Source organism: Carya illinoinensis, chromosome 14 (genome assembly GCF_018687715.1).
Source record: "Carya illinoinensis cultivar Pawnee chromosome 14, C.illinoinensisPawnee_v1, whole genome shotgun sequence".
NCBI lineage: Eukaryota > Viridiplantae > Streptophyta > Magnoliopsida > Fagales > Juglandaceae > Carya > Carya illinoinensis.
The window spans coordinates 22,742,891-22,755,789 of record NC_056765.1 but is presented as its reverse complement, the minus strand read 5'-3'; the positions used below and the strand labels follow the sequence as shown (position 1 = coordinate 22,755,789).

The following is a 12,899-nucleotide window of genomic DNA, read 5'->3' as shown; positions in this document are numbered from 1 at the left end:
AGTTCATTATGGGCTATAAATTGGATAGTGTGTGATTTTTTGATTTTTTTAATAGTGTTATTGACTATATTTTGGTGTGATATTTTTATGGATTATAGTTAACGTGCTAATATACAAGTTTGATAAGGATTCTTTGCATGTTATAAGTTTTTTACAAGAGTTTTGCAAAAATCTAAAAAATTAAAAACCGAGAGTTTGAAATAAGATTTTGCTTTGACTAAGCTCAAATATTTTGTTGTGAAAACATATTCCAATGGCTTTAATATTCACATATGATGCTACTAGGACTTTGATTTACATGTTATGATATTAGTTTGAGGATTTATAGTGTTGATTTTAAAGATATGTATTTTTATGCATGGAAAGATTCGGATAGGTCTTCTATTTGAGATTTTCAGGTAGATCTATATTTTGATGCAAATTATGTCATATGATCTTAGGTTTGATGCTTAGATTTATTTTAGAACTTGATTATTAATCATATGATGTTGATAATTTATGATTTATTTTATAATATGTTGCAGATCTAAGAGTTTGATAAAGAACCAAAAGTTGACTCACTCCAAAACGAGTAGCACAAAAGTTGTCTCAAGTTTAAGAGGATGTTACGTACTAATTAGGAATAAAATTTATAAATCGTCTCCTCAAGAAAGTGCTCTTAAAATCAAACTCATACAATGGTGGATGATATTTACAAAGAGAAAATAAAAGTAGTGGTATGTACAATAAATAGAAGATAAAATTACTGAAGTAAAAATTTTTAAAGTAACGTAATAAAACTAAAATGATAACATAAAAAGATATGAGTTTCAAGGATCCATCTAATAATTTAGAATATTGTCTCCGATCAATCTATTTCAATTAATTAGAAAGTCAATTCTGTCTAACTGGAAGATTTAGCAGAAATGGCTAATAAAATTAATCACTAAAGATTAAGCATGAACAATTGATGGTTAGAACATTCACAAATCCGTTTGAATATCACAAAGATTTTTCAAGCATTCAATGTCTTTGAAAATCATAATAAATCAAGATAAATATATAAATAATCAAAATATATATTAATAAAACATTCAATCGATTAAGCTCACAATATAAATTATATTGTTGATCCGAAACAATGTTTAAATCATTAAACTTAACCTCTAACATTAGTATGATGCAAGAAAAATAAATGATATCAAATTAAACAAACTGGAATTAAAATGAGTTGGAGAGAGAGGCTACAAACGTAGGAGGAAGGTTGGGCAGCGACAGTTGGGCCATAGGCTCTGCAATCCCGCTGCTTAGCTCCCTTTCCCCACCTATGTTCTCTCAAGAACTAAAAACAATACTAAGAGCAGAACTAATTTGACCGAAAAAGAGACAAAATTGAAAATTGTAATTTCTATTTTAAAGGCAAAATTGTAATTTCTCATAAGTAGAGGAGGTAACTTTGTAATTTTAGCCATAAGTTTATAACTTTTATGTTTCTAAGAAATTAGTGAGATATTCTAATCTTAAAAATATCTTGTTTCAATTCAACTACTTTCACGCTCGCTTTTGCTTTACATTAATCACTGTAAGTTTGCCTCTAACTTACTTTTAGTATATTTATGTATGTATGGTAGTAAAACCGTTACTATCAAATTCTTGTCACTTATGATTATTACTAATTATTATAATATGTCATGACATGTCATTTATTACTATTTATGCTTATTTGTTATGCACCATGATATGCTATGTCATCTATCAGTTCATTTTGTTATATGACATGTCATATCACATGCATTGAGTATATCATGAAATATTTTCTAGTTATTTAGAGTCTTTTATTTTTATCATAATCTCAGGTGCTAGGATGGGGAGTGTTTAAGCCAGTGGAACTCTTTTGTCCATGCTAAAGTATTTAAACTAGTTGTGGAATTAATTCTCTGGGTTGACAATGTACTATCAATAAGCTTCGAATGGGACTTAAATCACTGATTATCAGAGCAAAGTCAGACACCCAAAGCCAATGGTGCCAACTACATATTTATTAGTTTTAAATTAGTTCAGTCATCATGGCGTACTCACAGCTAGCGTAAAATCTTGTGATGTGATGCGATATTGACATGAATACATGACTTAAGGGGACTTGTGTAGCATCTACAGTTTTACGTTTAATCAACTATGTATATGTTAAACAAGGTCTCTTGTTCATGTCAAATTATGTCATGTTCAGTTTAGTCAAGTCATGTTATGCCCATGTACAGTCACTTTATTTTTTCAAGTTAAGCACATGTCATAGTATTTGCCAAGTCATATCATGCATAATCATGTCCATGTCATGATCCATCCATGCCATTTTACTGTCATGCATGCATATGTATATTTTTGGTAGCTTAGTAGCTTACTTGTTGAGATTTGAACAAATCTCACTTGATAGTCCCAAATACCATTCCTCCTAAAATAGTAGACGATATGTCAGGATTTTGAGAACCCACGCACGATGGACTTGATGAAGTCAAATAGTCCATAATGCAATGACGAGCTATGTGAGCGGCTTCGCAATTTAGTGCAATGTGAGTTGATGGTTCATGGACTTTGGGCGTGAGTTGATGGGAAGCATTGGTTCCAGATTTTGAGAATTATGAGAGAACTCAAGATAGACAAAGATAGGGTTTGAAAGGCATGTCTTATTATAAATGGGCCATGAGTCAAACATAATACCAAGTTAATCCCAAAAGGCCTTATGCCTTTCTCATATTTGAGCCAATACTTACTAAGACTAATCTACCAAGACTTTTATTCCTATGAGGCTTGTTTTTAAGGCTTCTAAATCTTGGCCAATTAACAATCTAAAGTTCTAAGGGTCCTAAGTGAAGCTCTAATGGATTTGTTCACTAAATTGCTTAGTCTTAACCCTCAAGCTTCACCATTAATAACACATCAAGTGCCATAATCTAACAAGTCTAACTATTTCTAATAAAATAATAATCCTAAAAAAAAAAATATAAAGCCCAAAATTATAAACTTATTTTAAGGTCGTTTAAAGGTTAATTCTAATGGGTAATTTAAGTGGGGGTGTTACATGTACTTTCATGTAAGAAGGAAGTGAGTTACAAAATATGCAAAGCCCTAAACTTATAACATACTTACAAACATTTACCCCACATTCTCGGTATGGTAGTAGGAGCTAACTTACTAGAACAATTCTAGTATTACAATAGCGTCGATGCCAATCCTTCCATTGCATGTTTTGAAATTACTTACTTTCTTGAAGGCTCTGACTAGATGAAAGGGTCAACACTATCACTAGATATACTTGAATGAGAAACCTTCAATCTCACCTGTCCGTTTACCCTCTGGCCTTGAAGGATGGTAGAGACTAATGGGGGATAAGGTGTGCACATCTTCTGTAGCTTGCCTTTGGTCAAATCTAGCAATCGTTCTCCTAATAAGGATCTCCCACGTGGGGTTGGATCATACTCCTGAGATTAAACGATATGGTTTGCATGTCCTTAATCTGCAGGCTCACTCAAGATGTGATATCTTTTGTGGAGTATAGGCCTCTATGAATGACCCTTGTTGCTTTCTAAGCACCTTTGTATCATCTAAGAGAGATCTCAATGTATGTTTTGAGCTTGTCTTTGCCTGTTGCTTTCCCTAGTATGGTTAGCACATCACTTGCCCACCTGGTGTAGGGTGAAAAGTTCTTTATTGGCTGGTGCTAAACAGTCTCCATCAGACTTTCTACATATTGCCGCTCACCATTCTCTTAACTAGCTGCACTTTGCTCGCTCAACCATCTTCTCATCAATAGCCTTTTGTCCTCAAAGGGAGGAGGGTTATCTTCTCTTGCTTTGATGTGGTACTCACAAAGACCTAATAATTGCCCAAGTTACATAATATAGGTGTAGGCGCGCTTGATAAAAAGTATAACTTTTTCTATTAATTTTTAATTTTCAATATTTTTTTTTATTTTTACATGATATGTAGAACCCATTCATTGTCATTCTTACAATGAGACCTTTTAACATGCTATTGTAAAATCTGATTTGGATATTGAGTTGAGATAAGATCAGTTGAGATAAAAGTTAAATAAAAATATTATAAAATTAAAATATTGTTGGAATATAATTTTTTAATATAATTTTTATTTTAAAATTTGAAAAAATTATAAAAATTAGATGAGATAAGATAATGTTTAAAAACAAACGAGGCCCAAGAGTCAATTAGTGAAAGAAGCAATAATTTGATCAAAATTAAAAGAATAAAAAACAAGAAATTAAAAAGTCCTCTTGGATGCACAAAATGTGCACTATAATAGACACTAAGGGCATGTTTGGAAATCAAGGTGTTTTAAAACATTTTCAACATTTTTCATAACTTCATTCCCAAACATTAATCAAATACAAAAATTTTTTATAAAATTTTCAGACTTTCATCTAATAATTACTTAAATTCAAAAAACGCTACAACTTTTAAAAACTCAAAAACAAAAATTGTTTTCAAACAACCTTTCAACTATATATCAACTTTCACAAACTCTATTATAATACTTATTTTAAAAATATTTTTATTCAAAATATTTTTTCTCATTTTTTAAACCAATCTCAAACAAATTTCCAAAACTCTCAAATATTTCCAAATATTTTTTTTATTGAATAATGTTATGTAAAATTTTAGGATGTGCAAATTTCGTGCATGCCTTTTGAAAAATAATGGAGTATACTATTAAAAAATAATTTTTCTATATGAGTTTCAGATTTATTTATTTTTTTAAAGGAAATACGCGATGTTTGTGCACCCTAAGACTATTAGTATATTTGGGATTGCAATGAGAATTCTAACTTATATTTTTAGATCTTATAGCTTATAATTTAAGTAAAAAGTTGTACTATTAAAAAGTTATTTACTATTTGATAACCATATATTTAAAACATTTTAAAACATATTATATTTGTTTGGAAACAAATTAAAAAAATTTATTTATGAGGGAGAAATGACAATTATTTGTATTTTAAAGATTATGACCATATTTTTAAAAGTTAGAAAATTGTAATTATCTGAAAGTTGTATATGTATTTTTATCCATTGACAGTCTTTTTAACATTTAAATTAGGTTTTGCATTATTCAAAAAAACACATTTAAGGAAAAATATCAAAATAATACTTTTTCTTAAACTTACTTTTTAACTTATTTGAGATGAAAAGTACTTTAATATATAACACCCAAACAAATTAATTTTTCTATTAAAGAGTTTTTAAAATTATTTAAACACTTTTTAAGACTTATACAATAACCCTAAACATGCCCTATATCTAGTAATAAGACCCTAAATTAATTTTTTTTATTCATTATCTATATATTAAATATTTGATAAAAGAAAAAAAATTAAAAAAATTAAATAAAATATGGTGTATGGTGTGTAGGCTTATGTTTAGAATTTTTCTTATTTTTTAAACTTAATTCCTCCTAAGCAAGTAAAAACCTCCCTCCCATGTTTAAATTATCAAGAAAAGTTCAAGATTTGAAAATAAAGAAAAAAGATGAGTTCTGCATATACAAAATAATTTAGAAATGATATTTATAATTATAAAATAATTTTTTTTTTTAAATGAGAGTATGCACAACTATGATTTTATCTAACCTTATTCAAAATAATTACACAACAATAAACATACAAAACAACATAATTGATTCATTAAACTTACTTTGTATTAAAAATAATTTTATAAATCATATTTAGAAAATCATATTTATGAATTGACTTTTGTTAATTTTTTTTTTATACAATATTTTACAATATACGTACTCTGGGAAGTCAAACCAACGCGATCGAAAAAAAAAAAAGAAAAAAAATAAAAGGGTAACCAACTTGATCGTTCGAAAGGAACGTTTCTTAGCTACCACTGTGCAGGAATGCCTTCTCACCTAACCGCCTTTTACCTAACCATCTTCTAACCCCTAACCACAAACCAATTGCAGACCCATTTTGGGAGTGCGTACTTATTGGTTAACAGTGTGTAAAACGTTGCTCAGACCAACACTCTCAGCTTCTGTCTCTGTTTCGCTCTCGAGCTCTGTCGCTGGAAAAACTTCAGACGCACCGTTATGTCACCGACCGGGACTTTTGCTGGGCTCGCATTTCTCATCCTAGCCTTCTACTGTGGAATTGACCCTTTAAAGCACAGTGCAATCTCGGAGTTCCCCGACTTCGAAGCATACGCCGTCGAGATGCCAGCTTGGTCCCAGGTCCCTACCGACAGAGACACCCAGAACTTGCTGCAGAAATCCGAAATCAAGTTCCTCAACCAAATCCAGGGCCCCGAAAGCATAGTGTTTGACCCCCTTGGCCGTGGACCTTATACCGGTGTCGCTGATGGGCGAGTCCTGTTCTGGAACGGTCAGTCCTGGACCGATTTCGCTTACACTTCACCGAATAGGTGAGTTATTGCTGATATGCTTGTCTTTGGTTCGACGTCTCCGCGTCTAGTTTTTGGACTTTAAAGACGGTAAGGAAATAATGGTATAACATCCCAATCCCATATCGGGAAAATGAGTTATATAGCAATGCAGCATGGGGCTCTTTTTTCTTTCTTTTTAATAGATTGTTACATATGGTCCCGACTCTCTAAAGCCATCTAAGGCCAGGCATGTTAAGTTTGAGCCTACGTGACATGTCCTTGACGAAGATGCTGGGAATTTAAGGGAGGGAGTTTCTAACACCAGTGATCCCACATTTAGAATATAAATAACCCATATTAGCGTTGGTAATATATAAAAGTATCCATGTGATATTGACTAGAATTAGGTGAAACTTGACATTTTAATAAAGTTTCAAATTAACTAGTTTTTCTAGAATTATAGTGCAGATGTGGCTGGCATGCTTCGTGGATCGTTATAAATGGAAACCTTTGACCGTTTAAAACCATCTAATGGGAGCCTTTGACTAGGAAACCCCCTCGGTTTGGATTTGAGAAAAGGAAGTAAAAATGGAAGGTATAAAAGCGCTAGCATGTGGAAAAGGGAAATTCTTCTGTTGAGGAATTGTGAAACGGGAAGCACGATGACTTATTTGAATCCCCATCGTTGATACACATGCATGCTGGTTAATCATAAATTTATTTTCCTGAGAGGATATGGGCCTCATGTGCCGGAGGGGCGAGGGAGGTTGGGGGGGGGGGGGACTGAGAGGAATATTATTAGTTATAGTGGTACCAAAGAAAGTTCATATAGACAGAGTGTGAAATACAATGTTTATTGAAATATCAAAATGAGTTATATAAATTTTGTTAATCACTCTTAAACAGATGTTTTTATATAAAAGTTCCACAGTCATCTTCAGGATGCAATTGGTTTGGATTTTGAATGGATTTACTTATTGGTGAATACTCATTTGAAGTTTTGGTTGTTTGCAAGTTTGAATTCTTTAGCATGCTGTTTCATCCATCAGCACATTGTTTCTAGGTGTTGCCATGCTGGTATTTACCATTAATTTTATTTTATTTTGATAAGTAATAAGTTATTTTATTGATATAAAGATAGGCATAGCCCAAGTATACTGGAAGTATACATGTGAATACACCTATTTAAGAACTAGAAACAGTTACAAGGAAATCATGGAAACTGAGACCATTTAAATCTAAAGCAATGACCCATAAAAATAAAGTCTTCCAGAAAAAACTCCTAAACTCTTCCATGGACCGTTCATGATCCTCAAAATTTCTCTTGTTTCTTTCACTTCAAATATACCAAAGAATAAATTTAGGAGCTATTTTCCACACAGTTGCAATTTCTGGTGTCTTGGTGATCCCTCTCCAGCATGCTAGTAGTTCAACCACCCTTCCTGGCATCACCCATGCTATTCCCATTCTGCTAAAGAAGTAATTCTAGATATCCCGAGCAAACTCACAATGTAAGAGTAGATGGTCTGTCGTTTCACCACTATTTTTGCACAAACAACACCAGTCCGTAATTACAAGGCCACGTCTTCTAAGATTATTAATGGTCATAATCTTCCCTAGAGCTGCTGTCAAGACAAAGAATGCTGCCTTGGTAGGTGCTTTACTCTTTCATATGTTCTTCAAAGGAAAATTGTGCCTATGTTGCATGGTAATTGAGTAGAAGTGTTATACAACAAGAAATTCCATCAGAACAGTCACTTCCCAATCATGTGCATCTCGAGTGTCCACTCCTGTAAGCCTTGAGTGAATACTCGCAAGTCAGCCACCATAACTTATTTTTCCCTTGCAATTATGAAAATAGTGGGATAAGCATCCTTCAAGGCCGTGTCTCCCACCCACACATCCTGCCAAAAGCTAATCCTACTACCATTCCCCAAACACAGCCGAGTATTACTAGCACAAGAGCACCAACCTTTCCGTATATACCTTCCATAGCCCCACACCATATCCCACTAGGTGAGATTTAAACTCATCTCCTAGTCCACTCTATAGAAAATCACGTTGTAGTTTCTCTATTTTGGATGCAATTTTAGCGGGGAGGGGAAAAAAAGACAAGTAGTATGTGGGAAGGTTGGATAAAGTACTCTTGATAAGTGTGATCTGCCCCGCTTAAGATAAATACAACATTCTCCACCCGGCCAACCTACGCTCTAATTTCTCCAACACCTCCTCCCAAATAGTCTTAGCTTTGAAAGAAGCCCCCGGCGGAAGACCAAGGTACTTCAACGGCAACAAAGAAACCACAAAACCCAAAATGTTACCAACTCCCTGATATTGCTTACATCACCAACCTCGACCATCTCTGTCTTAGCAAGATTAATCTTCAACCTGGATACCGCTTCGAAACAAAGTAAGATAGCCTTCAAAGATTGGATATGTCCTGCATTTGCCTCACAAAATAGCAATGTGTCATCTGCAAACAAAATGTGAGAAATAATGGTGGAGCCGTAGGTATTTCCCACTGAAAATCCTGAAAAAAATCCACCCTCTACTGCAATTGACACCATTCTACTTAGAACCTCCATTACTAGGACAAATAAGAGGGGTGATAATGGATCACCTTGTCGTAGTCTCTGAGAAGCTAGCCATTGACACGCAATGCCTCATCCACTTCCTCCATCCTTTCCCAAAACCACATCTACTCAACATATATATATATATATATCAGAAAATCCCAATTAACATGATCATAGGCTTTTTACATGTCTAGTTTGCATAAAATACCTAGTACTCTCAACTTGATCCTGTTGTCCAAGCATTCGTTAGCTATAAGGACCAAGTCCAAAATTTGTCTCCCTCTCACAAGGGCATTTTGAGATTTAGAGATAATCTTATCCATGACTGTGCTCATCCTATTAGCAAGAACTTTTGAGAGTATCTTGTACATGCTGCCCACAAGACTAATCGGCCTGAAATCTTGTACCTCTATTGCACTAGCCTTTTTAGGGACAAGTGCAATAAAAGTAGCATTTAAGCTTTTCTCAAATTTGCCAAAAGTGAAAAATTCGTGGAAAACCTGCATGACATCCTCTCTCACCACCTCCCAACAAGTTTAAAATGTTCTGATTACCCCATTGAAATATTCTCTTATGCCAAGATTCTTAGAGAATTTATGGAAGATTATCTTCTGTCTTTTTGGGATAGATTGGGTCATGGCTCATGACTGGTAGATTTCTTCACATGTTGGAAATGCTTGTTTGGTAGTCATAATTGTGCATTATTGTGGAAAATGATTCTAGAGAGAAAGTAGCCAAATGCAGTTTGAAGGTTGTGAGAAGTGAGCAATGGGCCTTTTGACATTCTTTCTAAGCACCCTTTTTTCCTGAAAGGTTGTTCACAGTTTTCTTTTTCCATCTTTAGTTTCTACAACATGCTTAATCTTTTACCTTTTTTCTGTTACGGTTCATATCTTGTATAAACACTGTGTACTTCATTTTTCCCTAAAAAACATATATCTTACTTATAAAAAAAGGTTGCGTTTTTGGTTGTTTTTCTGGGCAATAACACCTTTTGATATGTTTTGCTTTTTTCATCTACCATGTGGCTTCCAGGTCAGAACTATGTAATCCAAAACCATCACCTTTGAGTTACTTGAAGAATGAGCACATATGTGGCAGGCCTTTGGGGCTTCGTTTTGACAAGAAAACAGGTGATTTATACATTGCAGATGCATACTTTGGGTTAATGAAGGTAGGACCAGAAGGTGGCTTGGCAACATCACTAACATCTGAGGCAGAAGGGGTGCCATTGAGGTTTACCAACGATCTTGACATTGATGATAAAGGGAATGTTTATTTTACAGATAGCAGCGCCAAGTACCAGAGGAGGTACACTATTCCTTTTATGCTGGTAACATAGTTTTTCTTTTTTCAAAGTTGATGCTTGATGCAAGCAAACTTGTTACATGCAATTGGAAATGCTGAAGAGATCCCTTATATAGATAGTTATGATGTCCGAACCACTGCTGAAGTGCTTCATTTCTGATACAGTTGACAACAGAATACAGAACACCCTTTAATATTTAATATGACCTATAATAATGGATGAGATAAATTTTATGTATGCGGCCCCTTGGTGTATGTTACTGTTTGAAAATTTAAGGTACATATCGGATCTGGTAGGAAAATTATGCTTATACTGACACAAGTTAGGAATACAATTTTCCATGCCCTCCATGTCACTCCTTCCCTCAACATCCCCCCACGCCCCTCTTTATAACCTGCTCTCTTTCCTCCCAAACAGTAAAATTTTGCTAGCATAAGGTGTATGGACAAAAGTGACCATGTCTTAAACTTTACTCACATTTACCAAATTGTATGAATTTCTGATAAATAGATTAAACTCTAATATATCTATAACATTAGAATGGAATGATTTATTACTTATTAATATCACACATTTTTCAAATTATTCCTAGAATATGCTATCATTTGTGAACAATTATATGTCAAACCTGAATTGTTAAATATATCTTATAAATGTAAACAAAAGCTGCTGATTTTTTCTGTTTCATTAACTACTCTGATTTTTCGAGATAATTTAAATATCCATGAATGTCTGAATCCTCAGTATTTTTATGCCTTTTTTTCTTCTTTTTTTTCCTGTGTATTTTCACGAATTCTTTCCACAGTGCACACTGAAACTTTTGCCACAAGTTGTTTTTCTTATAATTCCCAACTGCTTTCAGAACCCTCAGACACTTAATTTCTGGACTAAAAAAAATCTATAATTCCCAAGATTGTCTTGATCCGTAAACTCATTGGTTTTTATCATTCAAGAGTCTTTCCAGTTCTTAGGGTGGCCCCTGATAGATCTCTCCCACTTATTATTTTATGGAGAACTTCTTGGTGTTTTCTGCTGCTTTTCTTATTGACCACCAGGCTTTTATTTTCTTGCTTTTACTTTCCCTTTTTTGTTCAAACAGAAGAAAACCGCTATGCATAAGTTTTAACATGGTTATTGCATGCAGGAACTTCATGCAGTTGGTTTTTTCTTCAGAGAGTACTGGTAGAGTTCTGAAATACAATCCAATAACCAAGGAAACCACTGTCCTTGTGAGGAATCTCCAATTTCCAAATGGGTTGTCCTTAAGCAAGGATGGTTCCTTCTTTGTCTTTTGTGAAGGATCCATTGGCAGGTGACCTAACTTTCTTAATCATAAGTTTGCTCAAACCACTGAAGACCCTCCTGTTGCTCAACTCTTATTTATCACATTGTCTTGTTTGTCTTGCTTGCTAGTAGTCACAAGCATATTAGGTTTGTATTTCATATGGAAGGTGAAGGACTTCTAGTAATTTCTAGTAGTCAATTTGCTAGTTTTGGGTGATCATGAGACTACTTTGGTAAACTTGGGTAAAACAAAAAGGATAAAAAAAGAAAACAAAGAATGTGCCTGACTACTTTGCTATACATTGAAGTGACTTCATCTTTAACTCCTAGAGAAAGTTTTGATAGGGAAGTTGCAAGAGAGACGTTCTCCAAAAATGTATTCCCAAGTACCCTTCTTTTTCCTTGACATTGGGACCAAAGATTCATGAGAAGCACATTGTATATATACATATATGTATGTATGTATATATGCAATGTTATATTATATATAAACATACATAATTTGACAAGAGTACCTTTATGATATATTGATAGAACTGAGTGATTCCAGAGTAATTTGCTGTCATATGATCTGCAATTGATATTATTGCCAATGAGAGGACTGTGGAGTCCATGTTTGTGCTTGAAATAGGTCTATTCAATTAAAGTCATTGTTATCAGAAACAAATGCTGTTTTCTTTTAGCTATTAATAAAGTCTCAAAAAATCTTGATTATGCAGATTACGTAAGTATTGGTTGAAAGGCGAGAAGGCAGGGGCTACAGAGGTACTAGCAATCCTACCTGGATTCCCCGACAATGTCAGGACTACTGAAAATGGTGACTTTTGGGTGGCAATCCACTGTCGACGATCCTTATATACTCATTTATGCGCATTGTACCCAAAGATTAGGAAATTTATTTTCAAGCTCCCAATTTCTGCGAAAATTCAGTTCATGCTACACATTGGGGGCTGGCCCCATGCAGTTGTTGTCAAGTACAGCCCAGAAGGTAGGCTTTTGCAGATATTGGAGGACAGTCAGGGGAAGGTTGTCAAGGCAGTAAGTGAAGTGGAGGAAAAGGATGGGAAACTATGGATGGGGAGTGTGTTGGTGCCTTTCATTGCTGTTTACAACTTGGCTTGAAGCAAAATAATTGATTTTGGATTTCCTAATTGTAGCCAACCAATGTTGAGGATAAATAGGTAGCTAATTCCTCCCCCTCCCCCTCCCCCCTCCTCTTCTCAACAAACAAAAAAGAAACTGCTTGTTTTCTCCTTATTTGTGCGCTTTTGAGGAATCGGAAATCTCAGGGGCAGAACTAGAATATCAGCTTAAGACCTCCATACTTTCTAATGACCAAGTTTTTTTTTAATGTA

General features: G+C 34.1%; 1 protein-coding gene across 1 annotated transcript; it reads left to right on the top strand.

Moving 5' to 3' along the window:
* Positions 1–5,936: 5,936 nt before the first annotated feature.
* Positions 5,937–12,899, top strand: LOC122294902 (protein STRICTOSIDINE SYNTHASE-LIKE 3-like). Its single transcript, XM_043103889.1, has 4 exons — positions 5,937–6,414; positions 9,987–10,262; positions 11,405–11,572; positions 12,264–12,899. Exons 1-4 carry the CDS (start codon positions 6,083–6,085, stop codon positions 12,664–12,666), a joined length of 1,179 nt encoding a protein of 392 aa, XP_042959823.1. The 5' UTR covers positions 5,937–6,082; the 3' UTR covers positions 12,667–12,899.

What these genes read in the sequence shown, in the direction of transcription:
- LOC122294902 (XM_043103889.1), top strand. Translation starts at nt 6,083, where the DNA reads ATGTCACCGACCGGGACTTTTGCTGGGCTCGCATTTCTCATCCTAGCC. An exon ending in GCTTACACTTCACCGAATAG is followed by an intron (nt 6,415 to 9,986) that starts GTGAGTTATTGC and finishes TGTGGCTTCCAG; the next exon opens with GTCAGAACTATGTAATCCAA. An exon ending in AGCGCCAAGTACCAGAGGAG is followed by an intron (nt 10,263 to 11,404) that starts GTACACTATTCC and finishes TATTGCATGCAG; the next exon opens with GAACTTCATGCAGTTGGTTT.